This window comes from Dermacentor albipictus, chromosome 1, assembly GCF_038994185.2.
Source record: "Dermacentor albipictus isolate Rhodes 1998 colony chromosome 1, USDA_Dalb.pri_finalv2, whole genome shotgun sequence".
NCBI classification, from domain to species: domain Eukaryota; kingdom Metazoa; phylum Arthropoda; class Arachnida; order Ixodida; family Ixodidae; genus Dermacentor; species Dermacentor albipictus.
The window spans coordinates 278,449,635-278,475,725 of record NC_091821.1 but is presented as its reverse complement, the minus strand read 5'-3'; the positions used below and the strand labels follow the sequence as shown (position 1 = coordinate 278,475,725).

Here is a 26,091-nt window from a genome sequence, read left to right as displayed (position 1 = left end):
CTTCATTAGTTGGGATCCGCGCCATGAATTCAAGTAAATGTAGCTTCTTTCTCGTGCGTGAAACAAAGCTGCGTTTACTTGAGTTCACGGCGCGTGTTTCCGCGCTGTTAAGTTAAAAGCGCAAGCGAGGACTTAACGGCCTATATTGAATAAAGTTCTACATGTAGTTTCAGCACATGAGAGCAATTGATTGTCGCACCGCACTCAATAGGGAGGAAACTCGGGATTCTCATACGATGTCCGAGCTCACGACAGCCAGCTCCAACAAATGGAGCACAGCAGAAACAGTCTCGAACCTCAGCAAGCATATCCAGGTTGCCAAAACGACATTTATTGCACATTGTATTCAGAAAATGACTTCACGACACAAATCGCAGAGAAATTGCTGAACGGTGCCCACGGCCAACCCGGCCCAGCGCATTGGGCACTCCGCGCATCGCGCTAAGGAGAGCAGCTCCACCTATGCAAGACATGAATCTGAGGAGTGTCGCTCACCGCCCGTTGGTGTCGCCTTACAACTTCTAGCCACCATAGGCAACCTTGAGATGACTCCTCACTGTGACCTCTTTAAAAAGAGCAGAATGATTTATTAGTACCGTATTTACTCGCATAATGATCGCACTCGCGTAATGATCGCACCCCTAAAATTTGTCGTCAAAATTCGATTTTTTTTATTTCCCGCGTAATGATCGCACCCCGAACTTGCCGCAGCGATATGTCGTATGCTAAGTTTAGCGAATAATGATCGCGCTTACCACCTGTCGAATGCTACGCGAACGACTCTTCAAGACAAGCCAATTGGCGGCCTGCACGCACTAAACATTCTTAAGTAGATGCCTCATTTCATTACTTTCATCACTTTCCGCACTTCCATGACAAAATGAGGTACAACCAAACTTGCCTTTATTATGGGTTGGCTTTATAATGGCTGATGTCAACAAAAACAATAAAGGCGCATTTCGATTCTTTTCATCTGCTTTTGCACTCGTGAGCACGCAACAAATCGCGCGCGGCAATGATAGTAGCCACGTTTACTCTGATACGTTAAAAGTGTGCCCTATTCATACGCCGACGCTTGTAACACAGCTAAGATATTCGCCCACCCTTAGCGGAAAGTAGTGAAGACAGATGCCGCAGTTTCCGCAGCATGCCCGTCATGTGTTTCTGTCACTGGCAGCTAAGCGCGCCCACCTATTACTGTCCCCTCAAAGTGGACATGGCTACGTTATTGCCGCAAACTTGCCGATATTAACGATATTATTCATCACTAATACGGAAGAAACTGTTTCAATGCACCTAATGTACTCACGAGAAGAAAAAAAAAAATCGCGTTCGGCGCGTTCGGCTCGCTCCGCTAGCCGCCATTTTTGTTTTGGTGTCCCGCACCCGCAATCTCGCATCCCGCAGCAAACGCGGACGAAAAAAAAAAATTTTTTTTCCCGGGAAATTTAACCCGCGTAATGATCGCACCCCTGAATTTGCTTCAATTTTTCTGACAAAAAAAGTGCGATCATTATGCGAGTAAATACGGTAAATTACCCTTCCACTCTTACTGCAAGAAGACAAGGCAGAAAAGATAGGTTGTGGTGACACCGGCTTGAAATTTCCACACCCACTTGCCCCGATGTCACGGATTCTGATGACATCTACATGGCCTAGTTAAATTTTTATTGCTCAAATGGACTACATTGTATTCCGAAAGATCTACAGACTAAGCAAGTTTACTGAGCTATAACAGCCAAAATGTGAAAGAATACTTCGTAGTTGGCGATGTCACGCTGATGTACCTGCCCTGGGATTTTGGTGCAAAATTCAAAAATGAATCATTGACTGTAATTTCTTCTATTTATAAACCTATTACTGCAAAATCAACCAAAGTATAGTCCCTTAAGTATACTTCATTGATCTAAACTGATAGTGTTTCTCTTTCCTTTAAGACTAGGTATTGCCCCCTGGTGTTGTGGGATTTGCATCATGACCTATAACCACCACGGGGACACTTCAACTGCTTAGGTTCTATTTAAAGGCTGGTAATAAAAAGAACACCACTATCCATCCACATTTGCCGTTACTGCTTAAATGGTGTATACTACTTAAATAGATGTGACAGGGGTTTTTAAACAAAGTGGAAACAGCTGATTTAAAAAAAAAATGTAGCACCTCCATATCTGGCACTCGGAAACAGGTGAAATAGTGAAATATACGATTCAGGAAATAGAAATTCATTTGCACCTAATGTTCGTTGTCATCAGCCTCAGCACTTCTACGAAGTATATGGAGCAAAACATGTCCTTTATGGTGCATTACACATTTGATGTTCCATATATTGAATGACTTGGCAACATTTGCAAATATGGTGATAGCCCATGCCTAGACTAACAGCTTTGCTAGTTCATCCTGTGACGCACACAATTATCTGGAACTCCAAAAACACATGACCTGTGTTTAATCTCTCGTAATCAAATACTGAAAGCTGGACATGGTTGTTGCCATGCTATGGCGCTTGTTCTCTCACCATTTTGTAATGGCAGTGGAAACAGGCAGGCTCAAACAGACCATGAACACAATTTTGAATTCGTATCCCAATGCCTCATGCAGGCAAATTCTAGACCAGTCTTTTTGGTGGGGAGGGGGGATGTGTGTATCCAAATTTGGTAAGTACATTAATCATTCATTGTAATTAATTGCTATTCTGACTTTAAAATCTTCCTAGATTGGGCCAAACATTGATGTTTTTTGATGGAAGATAATGTGTTGAAAGCATGCATGGTCTCCTAAGCCGTGTTTACATGAATGCGGCAGTGTCGCATCGCATTTCTAGCAGATCACATTCATGTAAACGGCGGTAATGCACTAGGAAAGCGCATCACATTAATGCGCCAGGCGAGGGTAGATTTACGGGCGCGAGTCGACTCTTGTGGAGCATGTAAACACAAGATCGTCGCATTAGGAATTATGGGAAGGAATTAGCCACCAACATGGCGGCGGTCCCGGCTGCCCGCTTCGAATTGAATTTGGCGTTGGCTTTTGTAAAATGCACTTCGTTCGCAGCAAATGATTATATAAACAGCTTTTGCTTAGTCTCGGGCTGCTTCAGCGACAGAGTATTATGGATAACCTTGTGGTGTTTTCGAGATCGCTTCTCATTTCGAACGAGTCGAAGCCTAACGAAAGAAACATTTGAGATGTTAGCGCTACCTATCGCTAGAGTCGGGAAATAGCCGCAACGACGGTATATGGCCTCTGAGATCCGAAGATCTCGCTGGCCAACTAAAACTGTGAAAAATGTGCGCTGCTTAGTGTACGCTACACTAAAACTGTCTATTTCTCGGCACTCAGCCACCAACGTGCACTCGGCCCACTACCGGAAGTCGGCTGCACTTCCCTTATACGACACCATGTGGCACTATGTTCTCGTGAGAGTTAATGCGCTACATGTAAACGGCGTCGCATCGCCTTTCCCAAATGCATTTGGAAATGCGATGCGCCACTGTCGCATTCATGTAAACGGGGCTCTAGTGCCACCAAGACAAGATACTGCAGCCATTGGGGTTAGGCACAGTCGTGCTGACATGTCAAGTTCAAATTATCCAGCGAGGGCCAATTTTGGTATTTAAATAATGAAAGATCTAGCCCAAAGAAATTTATGAGCGTGGCAGGGACTAGTCGGGATCGTATTAGCTGGTATTGAATGGGCGAAAGTCTACTGTAACCAATTTTAGCCAGAGTGAAATTTTGTTGCAGTTTGATTTTAAAGTGCTCATGCAAAGAGTGAATGACAAGAAAGGGTTAACCGAGGAGCCCAATTTTTATTAGTCATATCGTAAGAAGCCAACAAACACTGACACCAAGGACAAATAAAGGAAATTACTTGTGCTTTAATATAATGAAAATAAACGATAAATTAGTGGAATTGAAAATGGATGAAAGAACAATTTAGTAAAGGGGAAATCAGAGATCCACCCATTTGTAGCAATTAGACGGGTCTCTCGAAAGAAAAGCCTAGGGGTCAAAGAAAAATTTGTCCTGATCCGGGACTCGAACCCGGGACCACCGCCTTTCCGGGGCAGCCGCTCTACCATCTGAACTAACCAGGCAGCTAGCAGATGCCAGGGCAAAGTCGAATTTGTCGACAACACAAAGCAAAGGACGACGAATTTTTCTTCAACTCCGAGGCTTTTCTTTAGAGAAATCCATATGGGTTTCCTTTGTAGCAATTGCTACGAGCGGGTGGGTGTCCAATTTTCCCGTTATTAATTACTTCTCTCCACCTTGCGGGTTTCCGCAGAACTACTGCGTCGAAAAAACAACTTGCCGCAGGGGGGGAACGATGCAAAGGTTGTGGGATCGTTCCCCACCTGTGGGAAGTTGTTTTTTCATCCACTTGCATTTACACTAATTTGTTCCTTTATTTTCATTTATTAAGCACAAGTAATTTTCCCTATGTTGTCCTTGGTGTCAGTGTTTGTTGGCTTCTTATGTCATGCAAAGAGTAAAAGCAAAACTCCGCTAGCTAAGGAATGCCAAAGCCCATGTGACCATAGTATTTGTAGCGACACATAACCTCTGGGACACAAAACTGGTTTGTAGAACGCCTCTTATAGGGTATTTTTTCTAGGTAATGAAAAATACCATGTTTGTGCTCCTTTAAAAGAAATGCTTGTTACATGCAGTTCTTTCTGTGCACAGGTTTGGTACAAAGGAGGCTGCAACACATGCCATCGTGGCCACACACAATTCGGATGTGAATGGCCAGACAGTCAAGTGCTCCTGGGGGAAGGAGGCCACTGATCCCAACAACCAGCAGCAGCCTCAAGTGAGTCCAGGAGACAAGCATCCCTCCTGGCCAGAGCAGCGCAACCCTTCCGCCGGGGTGATCACCCTTCACCTTGCAGTGCTGCACTTTCGATGAGCTAGACTGGTGGAATGCATTTTTTTATCTGTTTGCCAAGCGATGGGGCAGCCTCAGTATGTCCCAAGATGTCTGTCAGCCAAGGAACACACCTGTGCATCCTAGCCGGCCTCTTGGCACCCTGTTCTGTGCCTGCATTCTCTAGCACTGCTTGTCAGTCACATTGGTTAGAAAGTAGGCATCCTGCTGGCGCATTCACCAATCTTCCTCACTCTTGGAAGGGTGGCTTTTGCTTTGCTTAGCCACCACAATTAATGCATGCAACTCATGTAGACAAGTCATTTCATGCCAACTGTTCCAACCCATTGGTGTGACATGAGAACCCTCTGCCCAAAATATTTAAACTGGAAAATCTTTTTGTACACTTGAGGGTCAGCTCAATTTTCTGAAATGACACCCTAAGCAAGAAAATAATTTGTGAAAATTTGAGTATTTTTGTTATTGTCAAGAGACATGCATTATCATAATTTGTAGGCATTGTTTCATTATTAGGCACTCTTATTCTTTCGTAATTTGCTCTTAAAATTGACAAAAATGAAGCATTTTCTGAAGTATATATGCAAAAAGAAAGGGAAAGAGGTCTGAGCCAAAAAGCACTTCACAGTCACCGACCATGTATTCAGACACCTTCGCAGCACCGTCACTTGTCCCGTTGGAAGTAATGCGTAACCACGACCAATAGTTCAGGCGCCCTACAGCGCACCGTTCGATTTTTCAGACTCCGGCTGCCTGGTCAGGTGCGACATTGAACACCTTGACAAGCCGGCAGCAATGTTTACATTTTGCTAGGTTGACAATGCCATACTTGCGAACTCTTCCGAATTTTCATTAAGATGTACGAATTTCGAGCAGTCTTACAATTTTACGAATCTTGCTTCAAATTGTACAGAAAACGTTTTATTTTCAACAAAGAACATTAGAGAATTTAGTAAGATGACAACCTGGTGCCTTGCACCGCCACGAGAGGGCTATACATATGCATAGCATCATCATCAGCACTTGCAAGTTGTGATTTCTATCGTCTACTAGGGGGGTCATGAATCGGTACCTGCCAACTCTTCCGAATTTTCCATAAAATGTACGAATTTTGAGCAGTCTTACGATTTTACAAACCTTGCTTGAAATTTTACAGAAAACATTTTATTTGCGAAAAAGAACGCTAAGAATGTGGTAAAACTACACCTTGATAACTTGCGTTGCCACGAGAGGGCAATACGTACGCATGGTATCATCATCAGTGGCTGCAAAGTTGTAGTGATTTCTGTCATCTACTAGGGGGATCACGAACCCATATCCAAAGCTCGATAGTGCCTCTAGCACCTCCGCAAACCTGTTGCCTTGCTGTTGCCTTTGTTCGCGCCGGTTTGGACTTCAGTCGGCTTCAGTCACTGCAGCTTTGGCCTCGCCTTTTGTGTGACTAGCTGCCGCATTGGAGGCAGTTCGACTCCAGCTTGTAGCGGCTTCACAGTGCATTGGCAGGCTCGAAGCCTTGACACTACTTCCAAGTGTCTTTGAAATCGTACACTGCAGGATTTCCGTGCTTCGCGCCATCGAAGAAAGGGCAGAAGTTCGGATTTTGCACCATGTGTGCCTGTGATGTGAACATCTGCACGGTGGCAAGTATGGCATCAAGGTCCACATCGCTTCGAAAAAGCATCAGGGATGCGTGCGAGCCGCGGACAGCCAGCCAAGCCCCGCAAGTTTTATATGCAGAGACAACGACCTCGGTGTGATTCGTCTTCACGGCATATTTAGTTGAACACATCCCGCTGAGTGCCAGCAATCATGCCGGACCGCTTTTCCGGAAGATGTTCCCCAAGTGCGAAGCAGCGAAACGCTACGCCTGTGGGCGAACAAAGACAACATCACTTGTTTAGGAAATGGCTGCCAGTGCAGAGACTCCTTTGCTGGATCGCAGTAACAACAGGGATTCACAGCTTTACCCAATTGTTGAGACATATTTCATTAAAGAAACAAGTAGAGTTGAAAGCCACCTTCTTTGTCTCGGGATAATCCAAGGGGAAGTGACAGGTCGCAAGATTGCAAATCTGGTTCTGGATGAGATGAAGTCTCGAAATTTGCCTGTTGGAAACCTGTTGGCTATGTGTTCGGACAATGCCAATGTCATGATCGGCAAGAAAAAGTGTTTCTACTATATATAGAGAGGCTCAACCAGGTTCGATGAGGGTTGGTTGCCCGTGCCATCACATCAACTTGGCCGCCCAAAAAGGAGCTTCGTATCTTCCTGTAAAGGTTGATGATGCTTCGGTTTATATATATATATATATATATATATATACATACACATACATAGAGAAAAGTTCGAAACGGAAAGATCGACTAAGGAGTTCCAAGAAAGGCATGACACCAAGGTCAGAAAGATACTGGAGCATTCGCCGACACGTTGGCTGTCATTAGGAAAGTGTTTGAAGAGGCTGCTCGACCAGCGGAAACCACTATTCAGCTTTTGTTTTATCTGAAACAACGCAGTGCAACAAGCAGAGCTTGTTGTTGGAGTCGTACCAAATTCCGAAGGCTTTCTCGCAAACCCCAAGAACCCTGCACTGACCCCAAAGTCTGCTACACATCTTCACAAGGCTGCTGCAGGCCTCGGGGGAAAAGAAGCACCGACGGCGATGAAGTCTTCCTAAAGAGGAAAGGAGCTCATTCTGGACCTCAAGCAAAAAAAAACTGAAACTTCATACCAAGGATTCTGGGTAAGTCAGCCACGTGACCCATGAGGAGCGCCTGTTTTATTTTTTGTCATCGGAGCTAAGCTGTCCTTTTCTCCAAAATGTTACACTGCTTTTTGAGAAGGCAAATTGCCTTCTTCAGGCTTAAGCTCCTCAGATTCATGTACTGAGGGGCCTCTTGAACTGCCTTTTCGAGGATCTCCTGACTAGATTTGTGTTCCCAGGTGTTGTCAAGGCATGTCATTCATTGCTGGAAGTTGACTATGGAGCTGCAGAGAACCAGAAAGGGGATGAAGACATAGTCATTGGCAGCACAAGCTACTCTGTGGTTGAAACACTGAGCTGCATTGAGGGAGAGCAGTTCCCTGCTGTACATCTGTACTTACGACAGCATGTGATCACATTCGGCACTAATTCCCACTAAAAGATGTCCATCTAAGATGGCCACTTAGAAAATGCACTGCAAAAAAAGTACTAGAATGCCCTCCTATTCTTCACTTGGTGCACGTGACTTGAGCTTGCCTCCCGATTGGCGGAACTGCATGGCCATCGTCTGCTCCGCGCTTAGAGCCATGCGTTGACGTGCGCCATCTTGCCCCAGTGTCAACGCGATGTCTGAAATGGAGCGCAAATTTCGAATGCGGCACAAGTTTGGTGCGAAGAAAATGCGACGGACGCTCATCGAAAACTTCAAAAAACGCTGCTCAGCACTGCAAACTGCCCAGGACTCCACAACCTCAGCGTCCGATCCCAAAATCGTCGATGCAGCAACGGCAGGCATAACGACCGCATCGGCTGCTGCGGATACTGTGACAAGTCCGTCTGCCGCGAACCCTTCGACCAGCGCTCTCGTACGGCAAGATACAATCTATCGGCAACCCTCCAAGCTGGAGGAGGAGGAAGCGAAAGGCAAAGCAAAGCTGGAGGAGTTGTCTTCCCCTCCAGCGACGGAGAGGAAACGCGAGTTCGTGGGGTACAGTACCAACGATGCACTTTGCCTGCCTCATGGGACTACGTTTACGATTGTGGAGGGCCGTGAACACTTATTAAGGGAGGAAGAGGGGATCAGAAATAGCGTTTTTGTTTCTTGATAGAAAGGGCTGAAATTCGGCACACACACTGCACATTGCAAAAACGAGACAAATCTAAAATTTCATTAGGATATCTTCATTAGTTTTTGTTTTATAAGAATTTATAAGTTCCTTGCTTGTGGAAAGCCTGGCACAGTAACGAAACATGATAGGGTGCTGGGAATACTTTGCATGTTTGCCCAGATGACTAATCAACCGCAAGACAGGGTTGTATTTCTCTCTTTTTTTTTTTGTGCGCTAATAATTCTTTGCTCAACATAACATGCACATGACTGTGCTTCACTGCATGGAGCCTTGTAGTAATTGAGAAATAATTAAATAATGGAAAGAAAGAAACATTTCAAGACAGTCTTTTTAAGTACAGCACATCTTGTGGATCACAGCAAAACTTGTGGATCACAGCAAAACAAACTGGACCAAAATCGGTCTAGCCATTGTTGTGCTACGCTTTCCGCGAGCGAGATGATTGACCATAAAAAAATGTAATTGATAAACTGGCTGCAAAGTTTTAAAAACACTACAAATTTATTAAAAAGCACCAGGGCTGTGATATTTTAAATCATTACTGTCGGGCATCTTCTTACACCTTTGCCTCCTGGTTTGGTGGTCTTTGGATGCCTTCTTCAGGCGTTCTTTATCGTTTTCTTGAGCCGTCTGGAGTAGTGCATGACCACCATTTTCACTGCCAGACCAAGCCTGGTATCGCAGTGTACACCCACAGAACGCTGTTGGCATCTTGGGCGCAGAGTTTTAGCGATCAAAGAGTTCATCGCGAAACGGGCATAATAATGAACTCACTGATACAAGGGGCCGAAATTTGTTCTTGGCCTAGCTGCTTCCGTTCAATTGCGGACACTGCATGAACGGAGTCGCGAACGCTGCATGCCTGCGCTTCTGCAGTCATCGCGGACACAAAACGCGGCTCGAGGCGCGTTGTCTGGTGAGCCTCGAGTCACCATACAGTATGTAGCTCATCGACGGTTGGGGCTCACTCACAGGCTGCGTGTCCCTGCCGCACGATGCATCGGAAATGCACACGGCCTCTGCCGGCGATGGAGACCTTCGACCCGCGTCGCCTCCAACAACGCGATCTCGTTTGCTTACTCGCACAGCCGTATGCACAGGTGCGAAAGCCTCCATGGCACGTCTTCTGGTGGCTTGGTTATCAGGGTCGATGTCACAGGGCGATTGTCGGCTTCGCTGCTGGAATCGCACGGTGCAAGATAACACGGCACGTTATCCGCATGTTCAGTCGGGTTCTCCGCTTCTCCCGCTTGCTGCCGTCTTTTTCTGGCCGTAGGAGGCTTGCGCTTCCGTTTTGCGAAGGCATGCTTCATTTAAAAGTTCTTTTCGAACGAACGACGATCTGTCACTGACCTGGGAGCTTTCATAAATCCGAATTCTGCGAGTGTCAAACGAAGAAAGACGCCAGCGTGGTTTTCAAAGCAGACAACTGTGGTCCGCTGTAGTTGCCAGCTTGCCCGCTGCTGCAGCAGCAACCAATGGCAAGACGCCTTTCAGTACGGCAACCAATCGGAGGCCCGCTTTCATCACAGGGCCCGTGTGACCGCCTCTAGCAGACCCGCACTTCTTTTGTGTTTGTGTGTTTGTTACAAGATGGCGACGACTGAAGAATTCAGAAACGAAATGGCGAAACTTCGAGCTTTCGAACGATACCAAGATGGCGGCGTTTGGTGGCGGGAAAGACAAGTTAGGGCTCCGCAAACTGCGGTGATTTTACGCGATTTAAAGCTGTTTTCTCTCCCTACGCACTGATAAATTAATTTTGGGGGGGCACTTTTTGTGCGTTTTCAGACAAACCATTTTGATACAATGTAGATTAGGCATTGCAGATACCGTAAAGCGTCATTGCCAAAAATACCGTATTTACTCGCGTATAACCCGCCCTTGCATATAACCCGCACCCCTAACTTTGAACCCCATGAAATAAAAAAAAATATCCTCGCGTATAACCCGCACACTTACCTGAAAAAATGAGGACTAGGAAGTTACAACTGAGCAAACAGTCACCATTTTAGTTTTCAAAACAAATATATTTGAAAACGACTGCCGCAACGTTGTCAGTGCTGTCGTTCAATTGTCAATCGTCGCCACTCTCACTGCTGCCGTCTGAGGCTTCATCGCCGCTCTCAAAGACGTAATCATCTTCGGTACCATCTAGGCTGTTGCTTATGGCACACTTCTTGAAACTCTTGCGTACCATGTCGGCCGGGATCATCCCCCATGCATCTACGATCCACTGGCACAGCAGTGCAATATCTGGCCTTCGCACGCGTCCCGTCGGCGTAAGGGCGTAAAGGCCATCGGCCATCCACTGGGCATATAGCCGCTTCACGTGAGCCTTGAAAGGCTTATTGATGCACACGTCGAGTGGTTGGAGCATGGAAGTCATGCCGCCAGGTATTACGACAAGGTCTGTGCCGTTGTCAGCGAGGCGAGCTTTCACCGCGTCAGTGCAGTGGCCTCGGAACGAATCCAGCACCAGCATCGAACGGCGTGCCAACAAGGCACCTGGTCTTTTTTCCCAGATTGCTTGAATCCAGTCAATGACGAGGTCACTGTTCATCCACGAGTTATCTTCCACTCGCACAACAATTCCTGGGGGAAGTGGTGTACTCGGTAGAGTCTTGCGCTTGAATATTACATACGGGCGCAGTTTGGTGCCGTCGGCCAAAGCACACAACATCACTGTGCAGCGCAGCTTGGTGTTGCCGCCAGTCAGCACACTAACAGATTTTGCGCCCTTTTTTTCCAGGGTCGTGTCCATAGGCATCTCGAAATATACTGGCGTTTGGTCAGCATTTCCCAGCTGAGATAGCAAGTAGTTGCGCTCTTTCCTCAGTCCGATGACGTAACGTTGAAAGTTGAGCAGCTTCTCCTCGTAAGCGTCGGGAAGCCGCTGGCACATGGTAGTTCGCCGCCGCATCGAAAATCCATGCCTGGCCATAAAGCGCTGCAGCCATCCGCGGCTCGCATGAAACTCGCGTGGAATGTGCATTTCCCGGGCCAGCTTCAGGGCTTGCATCTGCGCCATCTCTGTAGACACAGCGTGGCCACGACTCCTCTGCTCCTCGATGAATTTTGCAAGCTGCGTCTCGAGGTGAGGGTACGCGCCAGTCTTCGGGCCGCGAAACGCTCGCCTGTCCTTGTTCGCAGCTTCGAGAGAGTCTTTTTTCTTCCGCCAGTCGCGAATGCAAGATTCGTCGACATCGTTCTTTCTCGCAGCAGCTCTGTTGCCGATTTGTTCAGCAGCGGCGACGATCCTGAGTTTCTCCTTCGCCGTGAATGATTGCCGCCGAGACACACTCATGATGCCTAGACAAGGCTGGCGAACTGTGCAAACTGGGCGTACAAGAAACGGCACCTTACTCAAGGCCCATCAACGTCTGAACAAAGCGTATGCAAAGCATGCGAAACGCGTGGCTGGCGTGGGACTAAACAGACTATGGATGTGGATCTGGCTGTGACCTGCGTTGGCCTCTTGTTGGCTGGATGGATGGATCATAGTGGCTTAGCCCTTTGTAACGGTGGTGGCTTGCGCCCCCTAGCCTAGGATTCCCCCCTTTTTTTTCCCCCGTAATTTTGTTCGTATTGTGAACTGTAATTTGTCCCTCTTTTATAGACTCACTCGTCCCTAGCCCCTTTTGCACCAATCTTCCAACCTACTCTTTGTCACCACTACCCTTCTCTCATCCACACGTCCGTCCTCCCCTGCAAATCCCAGGGCACCCTATATAGATCTATCGCCGCGTCTTCGGCAATGTCCGGACGAAGTGTTCTGCACCGCAAAACGATATGCTCCATGGTCTCCGCTTCCACGTGGTCTTCTTTCAGTCCATACTGGCCTTCGGTGGTCAAAAGGTTGGTGCAATATTAATATGCACTGCAACACACGTTGATGTCGATGGGGATGCGGACTCTGCACGGCAGGCCGCGCGTTGCCGTGAAGCCGACCCGCCGAGCCCCCCTTCTCCGGAATATTCGCGTATTACCCGCACCCCCACTTTTTAAACACATTTTTTCAATTTTTGGTGCGGGTTATATGCGAGTAAATACGGTAGATTTTTTTTTGCGATTTTCTCGATCTGATCCTCGCGTCCCCACTTAACGTTTGCAAACTGCAACATCTGCAATGTTGCCTTAGAAATAGTCCAAGACGAGTGGGAATATGGGCTCACTGTGAAGCTGCGTTTTATGTGCGCGAACTGTGGAGAGATTGCGTCGGTGTGGAGCTCGCCGCACGTTCCCAGTGCTGAACGAAGGAAATCCTCTGCTGTGTACGTTTTGGCTGCACGTGCCATGCAGGCAACGGGGAACCGACAGACTGCGTTCAACGACGTTTTCTCGTTGATGGGCATCAGCCATCGGGCTCTTCACACGAAAACGTGGCAGAGTTACAGAGCTACGTGAAGACGAAGTTGACACTAGCGGCCGATCGCTTGGCGTGTAATCTGATGAGCACCTGCACGCGGTCGGTTCGCGAACCTTACGCCGAACTGAACGTGGGTCATACTGGGAACATCGCGGTGTTGTATGACGGGTCATGGATGACCCGCGGTCATACGTCCCATATCGGCTTCGGCACCGTGATCAAGTTGTTCAGAGGACTTGTGCTCGACTTTGTTGTACAGTCAAACCTCGATATATCGAACACGGATATATCGAATTATTGCCTATATCGAACGCTTTCTATATCACGTGGAAAATCGCATGCATTTTTAATTTTTTATTTCGAACGGGGCCGGATGTAAAATGGATATATCGAACTCCGCCGCCCCAGACCAAGTGCGCTCTGTTGACAGGAGGCGAGCTTTCCCGCAACACTCTCGAAGATAGCGGCGGCGCGATGAGCGTTCCAGACTGCTGCGTACGACAGCTCCCACATCGGTTGCGCTGAGGGCGCCATTTGAACGTAGCGGCGTACACACGCGGCGGCTTGGAGCCAGCCACGGCCTGTCTCGAGGGGAGCGCGCGCTCCCCGGCCGTAAGCCAGCCCGGCCGCCTCAGTCGCGCGCGTGATCGAGGCGGCCGTGGAGCCAGTTGTAGCGCTTTGTCGGTGCTGAGCCACACAGCATGTGCATTGAGGATTTCGTTGGTGGTGACGACAGCACCGGAACAGTGGCGGAGTCAACAGACGTGGAGATCGCGGCAGAAGTGACTGCTGAGCGGCCAAACGAAGACGCTGCCGAGGCTGATCCAGCAAGCGCTGATGTTGCCCCGCTCCTGACTGCAACTGAGGCTGTAGCTGCTTTGGCCGTTGTACGCCGCTACTGCGGCGCAATAGAAGGCTCTGGACCGTCTCTTGTGGACCGTTTGGACTATGTTGAGGACGCCGTGGTCAAGCACGCGGTTGCCAATATGAAGCAGGCTATGCTGCTTCAGTACTTTCAGCGAACAAAATAAATACTTTGTTTGAAGCTTCATGCGAGTATCTATTGCGCCACGATTGGTTCATTGATTGATTTGTGCTAGTTTTTGACGCGTTTTCTACTTGATTTTATATATCGAATTCTGGCTATATCGAACTATTTTGCGATCACCGCGCTGTTTGATATATCGAGGTTTGACTGTATTGAGCAATTTCTGTGCTGGGTGCGAGTCGGGGCCTAAGGAGAGTGACCCTTCCTATGGAGCCTGGAATAATGGCCACAAGTGTCAGAAGAACATTAATAAGAAAGCTGGGGAGATGGAGGTGGGAAGCGGCACAATCTGCAGTATACAACAGTGCTTTGTGACGGGGACAGCCACAGTCATCTCACTTTACAAGATGATGAAGTGTATGGGTATATCCCAATTGAAAAAGAGGACTGCGTGAATCACATCCTAAAGCGCATGGGGACAGCTTTGCGCAACTTGGTGGCAAAACACAGAGGCCCTGGGCATGAGTCTCGGTGGAAAGGGCCATTTTACAGCAGACTTGATCTCCAAGTTAACATGGATGGGCTCTGAAAACCCACAAAGGAGATGTAGATGCCACTCAAAATGCAGTGATGGCCGCATATCATCATATTGGTGCAAGCAAAATGCTGCAGCGGCCAAGGGTGAGCCGGTTGCAAAACATCCTTGAAAGCTTCCGCCTCATGTGTGTCAGGCTTTACGTCCCATATATGCACGTCTTTCAGACAAGAAACTGCTGCAACGTTGCCAGCGTGGTAAAACGCATAATAACAATGAAAGCCTGCATTTGATGATCTGGACACTGGTGCCAAAAGACCGGCACGCTTCTTTATTTAGGGTGGAGGCTGCTGTGACAGAGGCAGTATTAAAGTTCAATGCAAGGGCCTCAAAGGACATAATGAAAGAACTATGTCTAAATCCAAGTGAGCAAAGATGCACCCGCATGGCCGAGAAAGGTAGGCGTCGAATGGCAGCATCAGCCAAGAAGCGCAAAGCATCAGAAAATTTGCCAGTCCCTCGAAAAGCGCCACTAGGGGCTGGGAGTCGGCAGAACTACATGCCTGGGGCCTACTGAGCTGTTCCAGCTGTAAATTTGTAAACAAAATATTTTGCACGTTTTCTAACTTTTCTTCTCAAAACATGTTTTTGGGTCACTTCACTAGACTGTCGGAGCAATATCTGATGATCTAGAACAGCTAGAGCACTAATTCTTTCTTTAGCAGAAAGCCTAATCTTCATATTACAAAGTGCTGAGAGCAGAATTTCAAATTTGTGCACATGTATATTTCCTTTTTTGTGTGTGTGTGTGTGTGTGTGTGTGTGTGTGGTAGCCTTAGGTCAAGAAAAGAATTTTGATCACCTGCAGAATGACTAATTATAATTTAGTTTGAAAACTTTTTGCAACATTGCAGTTATTACACATTATAGTATCTAGCTATGCTGTGATATTCACTTACTGCTGAGCAGTTTCTTCCCCCCCCCCCCCCCATTGTCTCTGGAAACAATAGAGTGGCAGCACTGTCAATCTCCTGAACTAATGGACCTGCAAGAAAAATATTGAATATTTGAAATCAGCACGAAAAAATTAATAAGCTTGTTTATTTTCATCAGATTTGGCCATGAAATGCAGGAAATAATCTCCGCAACCCATGTCCCCCCTTAAAGACAGTTTCCGTGAAACAGTATAATCAGTGGATGGGCCGGCGACAATCCCGACCAGTCAGCTGCGCAGGCCACCTCTTGCCACTGTGGCCACATCGGTGTCGCAGGCTTGGCGTTCGCTGCCAGACGATATGGTGGTGCGAGCATTCAAGTGTTGCATTAGCAACTCCTTGGACGGCACTGAGGATGACATGTTCTGAGATGCAGCCAGTGAAAAGCAATTATCTTCGGACAAGTTCAGGCAGCTCGAACGAACGAGCAGGCGATGAATCTGGCGGCACCACTAAATAAAACGGAAGTTTTGTGGCTTATCATTTTTATGTGGACTTCTTTGCTTCAATGAAAGGGGGTCAACCTATATTCCGCATTATACGGGACCTCCGCATCGACTGGCGCGGCTGCAACGTCATTGGCATGAGTGAGGGAATCCAGCTTCCATTTTGTTGCTGGCATTGAAGCAAGAACATAAGTTTTTTGGGGGGCATTCATTTCCCTCTGTAGCGAATCCGCACGTTGCAACATTGCAGGGTCACACCAAACTCAGCTGCTTTCCGTAACGATTTCAGTCGTTGGTGAGTTGGCTAGGCCTACTTCGGCGTCATTTACAATTGGCGGCGGGCTATTCTCGAATGTTTTCGGAAGGAATAGAGCGCTTCTGAAAGCTATAAACTGATCACTTCTTCTTTTTGCCGAACTTGTGCCTCGTGGCAAATTTCCCTGGTGCATTGGACATAGTTGCGCACTTGTCATAAACAGCGAGACACGCCGTCGCACAGCCAACCACAGCACGCATTTTTGGTCACGTGCGCTAGTCAGCGAATCGGATCGCGCGTTTGGACCTTTTTTTTTTTTTTTTTTGTCTCCGGATTTCAACATCACTGGCTAACCGACGGAGTCACTTTTGGCAGGAAATTAAAGAAGGAAACCTCCTCTTTCCAACGAGACCAAGATGGCTGCGATCACGCGCATAGAAAAAGAGCTATGCGCCGTGATAAAAAGGGCTGTTTTTGTGCGCAATTCAGCTCACTGAGATGTTATGAATTGCTATTGCGGACGAAATACCGTATTTACTCGCATAATGATCGCACTTTTTTTGTCAGAAAAACTGACGCAAATTCAGGGGTGCGATCATTACGCGAGTTAAATTTTCCGCCAAAAAAAAATTTTTTTTTTTTTTTCGTCTCGCGTTTGCTGCGGGATGCGAGATTGCGGGTGCGGGACACCAAAACAAAAATGGCGGCTGGCGGAGCAAGCCGAACGCGCCAAACGCGAGTTTTTTTTTCTTCTCGTGAGTACATTAGGTGCATTGAAAGTTTCTTCCGTATCAGTGATGAATATTATCGTTAATATCGGCAATTTTGCGGCAATAACGTAGCCATGTCCATTTTGAGGGGACAGAAACAGGTGGGCGCGCTTAGCTGCCAGTGACATAGAAACACATGACGGGCATGCTGCGGAAACTGCGGCATCTGTCTTCACTACTATCCTAATACGGCACGTTTCCGCTAAGGGTGGGCGAATATCTTAGCTGTGTTACGAGCGTCGGCGTATGAATAGGGTACACTTTTAACATATCGGAGTAAACGTGACTACTGTCATTGCCGCGCGCGATTTGTTGCGTGCTCACGAGTGCAAAAGCAGATGAAAAGAATCGAAATGCGCCTTTATTGTTTTTGTTGACATCAGCCATTATAAAGGCAACCCATAACAAAGGCAAGTTTGGTTGTACCTCACTTTGTCTTGGAAGTGCGGAAAGTGATGAAAGTAATGAAATGAGGCATCTACTTAAGAATGTTTAGTGCGTGCAGGCCGCTTGGCTTGTCTTAAAGAGTCGTTCGCATAGCATTCGACAGGTGGTAAGCGCGATCATTATCGCTAGACTTAGCACACGACGTATCGCTGCGGCAAGTTCGGGGTGCGATCATTACGCGGGAAATAAAAAAAAATCGAATTTTGACGACAAAATTTAGGGGTGCGATCATTATGCGAGTAAATACGGTACTCTTCCGTGACATTGGAAGCTTGGTGAATTAAAGGAATGTTAGCTGTAGATATTGAAAATTTAATTTTCAAAAAACGAATTTTTTACGAGATATTTTCGCCGCCAAGAGCCGTGTCCCCCCTTAAGTTCCCATTTCCATCCACAGTCGCCGGCTGCTTTTTTGGACTCCAAGAATTCGCACTTGATGGATATTCCGGACTTCGTAAATCCACCGTCAGGGTTCCTATAGAGCTAATGCATTTTCGTAACCACTATTAGAGACAAATTTAGGCTCAAAAGTTAGATTTCCTATGTAGGAAGTCTCCATTTTGTATACATAGTATAGAAACATGTAGCTGCACCCATCTACACAAAGCCATTTTTATAGCTGTAGTGTAGCATAAAAACTACACCTTCTACACTGGTTACGATGAGTGTAGGCAACAGATGACAAACACAGGCAGGCTGGCGTTAGAAATGCATAGTGCTATATTGTTAGTGACTGTCAACGCTGACATAGCAACAATAGTTAATTTTCACTTCAAGGAAAGTAACGAAATGTTCGTATGACCATGGCTCACTGAGGAAGGTGAGCTAGTCTTCCAATAAGATAAAATCCTTACAAATAGGGCTTGCCGTTTCAGACTATACGCTGTATTATATGCATTGGGAAGTTGTCTTCGTGCACAGCACGTTCGTGATCTACCGTATTTACTCGCATAATGATTGCACTCGCGTAATGATCGCACCCCTGAATTTTGTCGTCAAAATTACGGTATAGTAAATACGGTATTTCGGTGCAGTTTGTACAGATTTGTTAATGAAAGGAAACTCGTACATTGACGTTTAGTTTCAGGCAAGGGCACATACGCAGCCAGTAAGCGTGAAATCAGGCGAACTGTGCATTCGGGCACTTTTTTTTGAAAATGACGCACTGTCTGCTCTGATTGGCTACAGGCCAGCGAGCCATGTACAGCGCACGACATCATAGCCAACGTTACTAGATTAAGCTCAGTTTTGAAACTTCTGTGACGGCATAGATCCGCCACAGATTCTCGTGACAAAGCACTGCCCGCGGCTGTTTGAGATTTGGCAGAGTGTACGCATGCTTGTTTCGTTGCAGGCTCGGTGCTATTGCGACTCGTGTGCATGTTGAATGCCATGTGCATTTTAAGGAATTTACAGCCCATATCTTCAAACTTTATTTGGTAATGTGAGTGCATATTTATGTGGGGTTCCTGCAGCGAGAACGGGCCTTGAATGTGCAAGTCTGCACGCAAGCAAGCAAAGCTCCTGTAGGTTTGAACATTGCACTTGTGAATGTGGTGCTATGATGGAAGAAAATAGTGCTAGGTTCATTATTTTCATCTTGAAATAAAGTGCTGAGAGTGTGCTTATATCAAGAGCAGCTGCCTTGGATTTATTCCTACTATTTTAAGAGTGAACCGATTGGCCTGCTGTCTGCTTCAACTACTGATTAGTAGCAACTATTGGTACCTATGAATGAATTAATTATAACTCCTTTGCCTGCTGATCAGTAGCAACTATTAGTGCTAATTAATTAACCGATTGGCCTACTGACCTATACAATGGCTGATTAGTAGCAACAGTTAGTTCTAATTGATCAATTAATTAGCTGGTTGATCTGCTGCTTAGTAGCAATATTAGTACTCATTCATTATTTAATTAATAATTCGTAGAATACCGAAAGATTTGTAGCACAAAGTGACGAGTAACATAAGAGGGAAAGAATAGGACGCTGTCCCTCTCGTGTTTCCTGTCACTTGCCCAACAGTACACTCTAATTACGTAACATAGATGCGTTACGTAAACAAACGTGAATATCTTGGAAAATATCTACAAAGATTCCACAGCTACCCTAATTCTCCACTAGAAAAGTTGGAAGATACCTATAAAGAAAGGGGTCAGACAAGGAGGCACAATATCTCCCATGCTATTCACTGCATGCTTGGAAGAAGTATTCAAGCTATTAAACTGGGAAGGCTTAAAGGGAAGCTGAAGCGGTTTTCAATTTCCATGAATTGCTGGGATTGGGAAGAACAGACCTAATAATTTACGGTTCCGAAATTTTTTTCTTCGTTTTGTTAATATAAGGGGCGGAAATCGCTTTCTAAATCACCCCCGCGGACACGCCCCCATCGCTTCCCGGAGCGCCGGGTGAGGAGGTTACCAGAGGAGAGAACCAGCGAGAGTGACATTACTGGCGGGGACCGAGCTGCCGGACCGGCGTGCTGGCATGCGCTGGCATGCCTCTTTCTGTCCTGCGCTTTACTGAACGACGTTACGAGAGATTTGCCGCCGCCGCCGCTCACGTTTGTTTTGCGATTTTCGTAAACTGTTCTTTCCTTCTGTGCTGCGTGAGTGCCTACAGCCAAGGGCGCCCAACATGCCCTCGTTCTGTGCAGCAATCGGCTGCGTGAACACACGCGGGCGAGACGATGTGGTGTTTCACAGGTTCCCGAAGCACAAGAAGCTTGCAGCGCAGTGCGGTGAGGAGAGATAAGTTCGTGCCGACGAAATCAACTGTGCTGTGCTCGGACCATTTTCGCGATAGCCGGATAGCCTTACGACAAATGCGGAAACGCGTTGTTGCTAGCGGTGCTATACTCCGTTTCATACATCAGGTGCAACGCTGTGGAGGCTTGAGATACTTCTTGCAGTGGCTGCGTTCGCACTTAGAAAAAGTTCGGTGTTTCTTGACCCGATTTTTGAGAAAACTTTTCATATATAAGCTCAGTTCTGAATGAAAAAAAAGAATTTACCCATAGAAACAATCCGTGTACTTATACGGCTGCTAACACGTTCTTTTAAATCAATTTTCTTTTCGGCATTCTTTAATTGCAGCCCGTCGCGGCAGCTTCACGTGCATGCTCGCGCAAGCAAATGCCGCTGGCACGCTGCGAACCATAGACGGAAACGCGCGCAGTAATAAATTTTGGTAACCGGACTTCGTGCGTAGCTTCCACAGCGTTGCACCTGAGGTATAAATTTCAGTATAGGCTTGCCTAGTGACATTCGACGTACGGTTGCAGTTATCATGTTTACCACACGGCGGTGCTAAAACTGCCTAATATCTTCATGTCAACACTAGCATGGAGCGCGCATACCGATTCTTGATCGAGCCACAATCGCAAAGTCGTCGAACCATATTCTGAATATTGCACATATAATCCCCCTGACCATCTCGATCTGGATGTGTATGATAAGCAACTTCCATGACTGTACCTCGCAGCACTGCATGTGCGCGCTTTGAAACGCGGCACTTATGTTCGCGATCGTGTATCAACGCTCAGAAAACCACGGGACTTCAGACAAGCAGCGGCAAGGTGCTTGACATCGCGGAATTGTACCCGTGTTTACAATCTAATGAGAAGTTAGTGCTTCGGCATTCTTCCAGCAGCAAGTTCCCAGTGACACTTTAGCGCATTTTTTCTCCCGTCATTGGAACGTGCAGCTACATGAAAAAAAAAAAAAGCATACGTAACAGCTAAGATTTCCAGCGCGCGAGAAGGTGTCACATCGCTCTCGCTTTTGGCACACTCAACATCGTCGTTGCCGCCATCGTTTTCCATATCGGCTGTCGGTTCGAACATGTACGGCGAAAATACAAGCTGTCCGAGACAGCGAGAACGTTCCATAATGCTTACAACTCAGCTATGCAGCCAGAACAGAACAGCGTGCTACGCTCTCAAACGGCGGCGCCGACCGGCGACTGCCGCCACTGACGTCACAGCGGCTCCGACCAATCACGGGCAACAGCGGCGTTCGCGCGATACCCTGAGGCGCTGGTGCGCGTTTTCATGAAAAAACAGCCGCTTGCGCTTGTTTCCGCCATTTTTGAACGAGATATTCGTGTTCAGGGGACTCAAAACTGTAGAATGCCGCAGAGAACTCATTTTTTTTTTCGAAAAGTGTTTCAGCTTCCCTTTAAGAGTGACGATCACTGGCAATTATCTCTGCAACTTTCGGTCTGCAGATGACGCTGTCCTGTTTGCAACACTAAGGACAAATTGCAACAAATGATTGCGGACCTTAACAGAGAAAGTCTAAGAGTGGGGTTTAAGATTACTATGCAGAAGACAAGTATAGCCTTCAGCCTCTAGAGTCTGTAAGGGGTATGTTTATCTAGGACAATTACTCACCGGGACCCCAATCATAAGAAGGAAATTTGCAGAATCAAAATGGGTTGGAGCGCATACGGCAGACATTGTCAGATTGTGACTGGAAGTTTACAACTATCACTGAAAAGAAAGGTGTACAAACAATTCATTCTACCGGTGCTAACATATGGGGCAGAAACTTGGAGACTTACTAAGAAGCTCGAAAACAAGTTAAGGGCCTTGCAAAGAACGATGCAATGAAGAATGTCAGGGGTAACGTTAAGAGACGGAAAGAGTGGTGTGGATCGGAGAGCAAACGGGGATAGCCAGTATTCTAATTGACATTATGAGAAAAACAAAATTGACCTGGGCAGGCCATGTAGTGCATAGGATGGATAAGCAGTGGACCATTAGAGTTGCAGAATGGGTGCCAAAGAGAAGGGAAGTAGTCGAGGACGGCCGAAAACCAGGTGGGGTGATGAAATTTGCAGGCTCTGCACATGCCAAAATTGGGATGTGATACAGTAGTGAATCTTGGAATATTGCTTTGCGTCTTCAGTAGATAAGCAAAAATTTGTAAGCACGTTTTCCCACAGCTAACTTCCCTAACCAAGATGGCCACATTCCTGGTAGTAGCGCTATTAAACTGAGACACATTTTGAAACCTTGTATAGTTCAGGGAACGGACGGTGCCGGGAACATTGTCAATTACTCGCATGTTGATACTTCAGTTAAGATTTTACCTGAAGTCCACCGTCTTGGTTGCGTCAAGAAACGTTTGTGGAGATTTGCACTTCCAGGTTCTGCATATTGCCTGTTGCAGCGCCACTACTGCTGAGAAGCAATGCTACAACAAAATGCAAATGATAACTTCTGTTTGTGCATGTTGCATACCTGCCAACCCTCCCGATTGGCCCGGGAGACTCCCGATTTTTTACTGAACCGCAGAATCTACAGACGCATCGTAACAGCGTCACCAACAACGGCAGCACTAGCACCATCGGTATCATTGACTAAGCAGCCGACTACAGCGCCTAGTAAACCGACCAAAGCCAGAGCCAATGTAGTTCTTGCATTTCATGCATGCCTTCCTCCATGGTGCATCTTGTTGCTGCTGCTTTTGTGTATGATTAGTTTTGGCTAAGCCGTGTGTGCGGTGTGTGACCGTGTAAAATTAGAATTCTCGTGTGCTTAATGCCATGGCGCTATCAAAGCCAAAGAAAAGGTATTTGCATAAGTTATTACGAACTTCTGAATTTCCTTGCTTTCTGACATCAAGAAAAGAACATTTTACATTTTGTAGAAGGTTTGGATGCGACGTCAGCGTGTCTAACGATGTCAACGGCGACTTGAAACTGCACGTTTCCACGACAAAGCATCAAAGCTATATTCGCACCGCTGAGCAGCAAGGCAACATAGTGAACTTTCTCCGGAACAAGTGCGACGACAGTGTCATACGTGTGGAGTGCCTGTTTACGGGATTCCTCGTCGAACACAACCTACCCCTTAGTGCCAGCGACTACGTTGGGCCTCTTCTATGGAAAATATTTCCGAAATGCGACGAGGCGAAGCGCTATGGATGTGGATGCAACTCTGAAACGCAACTATGAAGAATGCGGAGGTGGCCAACCTGAAATTTATTTCAGTCATCGCATACCTGCCAACCCTCCCGATTCGCCTGGGAGTCTAGATTTTTTGATGAACTTTCCGATTGTATGATCACTGCCAAATATCTCCCAAAAAGTGGTCTTTGTTCACGCAGTAACGGTTTTTGCGAAACCGGCACCACGGAATCTACAGCCACATCGTAATCGTCAGCGTCACCAACAAGGCTGCACTAGCACCATCCGTATCATCGATCAAGCGGCCGACTACCGTGCTTAGAAAGCCAACCAAAGCCAGAGCCAATGTCGCTCTTGCATTTCGTACATGTCTGTGCATGCCTTCCTCCATTATGCATCTTGTTGTTGCTGCGTGTGTGTCGCAGTGTGTGATTAGTGTTGGCTAGGCCGTCTGTGTGCGGTGCAGCGTGTAACGTTAGCGTGTGCTTGATGCCATGGTGCTATCAAAGCCCAAGAAAAAAATATCTTCAGAAGTTTTTGCAGTCATATACTTCCGAATTTTCATGCTTTTTGGCGTCAAGAAAAGGATAACATTTTGCATATTGCACAATGTGTGGATGCGACGTCAGGGTGTCGCACGGTGGCAAAGGCGACTTAAAACTTCACGTTTCCACGGCGAAGCGTCAAAGCTATGTTCGCACCGCTGAGCAGCAAGGCAACATGGTGAACTTCCTTCAGACCAACTGCGACAGTGTCATACATGTGGAGTGCTTGTTTACGGGATTCCTCGTCGAACACAACCTGCCCCTTAGTGTCAGCGACCACCTTGGGCCGCTTCTACCGAAATGCGACGAGGTGAAGCGTTATGGATGTGGATGTACGAAGGCAAGTGCAATTGTAGGAGAAGTGGCATCAGAGGTGCAGAGCACGATGCTGGAGACCATCAAGCACCGTGCTTTTGCTGTTGTGGTCGACGGCAGCAACGACACTACTGCACAGCTGTACCCGATTGTGGCGACGTACTACGTCGAGGAATGCACGCGCGTTGAAAGTAGATAATTCAGCATTCAGGAACTCCACGGGGAGGCGACAGGAAGAAAAATCGGGAACCTCGTGTTGAAGGCACTGGAGACCTTTGACGTGCCCGTATCAAACTGTATTGCATTTTTCGCCAACAACGCAAACGTTATGCTAGGGGAAAAAGAAAAACGGCGTTGCCGCAGTCTTAAAAGAGGCACAAGAAAACTTGGTTGTGATTGGCTGCCCGTGCCATCTAATTAACCTTGCTGCTGTTACGTTTCGCCTACGACGCGTGGTGTAGCTGGTGCGGATGCAACGGACCCCGGGGCTTCGTTCAAAGCGGCGGACATTTTGGCCCGTTCGGAGCGGCCACGACGCATCCCCGCCGAGCGCGTCCCGGCATGTTCAGTGCCACGTGTCTTTGTGTGTGCGTGTGTGTGTGTGTGCCCACGCTTGTCAAAGCGCGGCAGCCGGGGAGAGGAGCTCCCCAAGTGTGAAGCGAGGAGGTCTGACCGGCGCCGGCCCGTCTGATGCGTCACTACAATCATCTCTACATGTCTCTCAGTCCGTCCGTGCCTCGCTGTCACGTGGTGTCATCCCGTGACCTTCCTTCTTGCCCGCGACGCCAAGAGTATAAAAGCAGCTGCTCCCGGACGCCAAGAGAGAGGCTCCGAATTCTTCAGTCGAGAAGCGTGCTCTCCCGTCTCTCCACTTCGGTGGACCTGACCGGCCGCTCTTTTGCGATGCTAGAATAAACAAGTTGTTCTGTTAGCAGTCGACTCATGCTTTGCCGGGACCTTCGGATGCTTCCAGTGTGCCCCAGGCCGCCAGGCCAACGCTACCCTCGGGGCTTGCGACCCATTTGCGACAACGGGCGCCAGCGGTCCGATTGCAATAACGGGTGTCAGCACTGAGGTTCCAACACTGCCGAGAAAGGAGCCGCATGCTTGCCGGCTAAGTTTGATAAGGTTCTTGTAGATATCTTTTATTACTTGGAGAAAAGCTCTAAACGCAAGGACAAGCTGTCTGAATTTCAAGAGATCAGGGTGTCTACCAACCGGGAAAACCGGGAATTCTCAGGGATTTTGAGTAGTCTGGAAAAAGTCAGGGAAAACTCAGGGAATTTGGGCCTCTATCAGGGAAAATTAGCGGCAATCTTATTGAAATGGTTGAAAGTCGCGGTAATGCTGGCTCGAGTAACAGACAGGAATGGTAATGAATCGTCTGACGCTTTGTCGTCGGCCGGAGGAGTTGCCAGTGAACTGTCAATGACCGACTTTCCGGATTGCCGATAATTTGGACGGCTTCGTGGCACCGCCACGTACCCCATAGAGTCAACGTATCAGAACGTGTGACATTTCCGACGCAAGAACTCTTCGCCCTCCTATTTTCCGGACGCTTTGCCGTGACCGCAGGTCCGAAACGGCAATAATCGAAGGCACCACCGCTGCCATTTTGATTACTTCGCCACCTCGAACCGGCAATCTCGCACGCAGATCCGCTGGCAGCCGTTGCCGCCACTGCGGCAACGCTAGGCTTAGCTACTTCTATATTCGCTATGAAGCTTCTTGCCGTTGGATGCCGAGTTTTTTATTGAAAGAATTAGCTGCTGTTAGCAATGGCATGAACTC

General features: G+C 47.4%; 1 protein-coding gene across 5 annotated transcripts in view; it reads left to right on the top strand.

Annotated features, from left to right (window-relative positions):
- Positions 1 to 26,091, top strand: part of LOC135920263 (nucleolysin TIAR-like) — a 260,801-nt gene that overhangs the window by 158,752 nt on the left and 75,958 nt on the right. For 3 of the 5 annotated variants that reach the window (XM_065454431.1, XM_065454430.1, XM_065454428.1), the window contains one exon: positions 4,690 to 4,873. In XM_065454431.1, the coding sequence (XP_065310503.1) occupies positions 4,690 to 4,873 (184 nt within the window). The remainder of the gene's footprint in view (positions 1 to 4,689; positions 4,874 to 26,091) is intronic. The other 2 variants (XM_065454432.1, XM_065454429.1) reach the window with 1 other exon arrangement.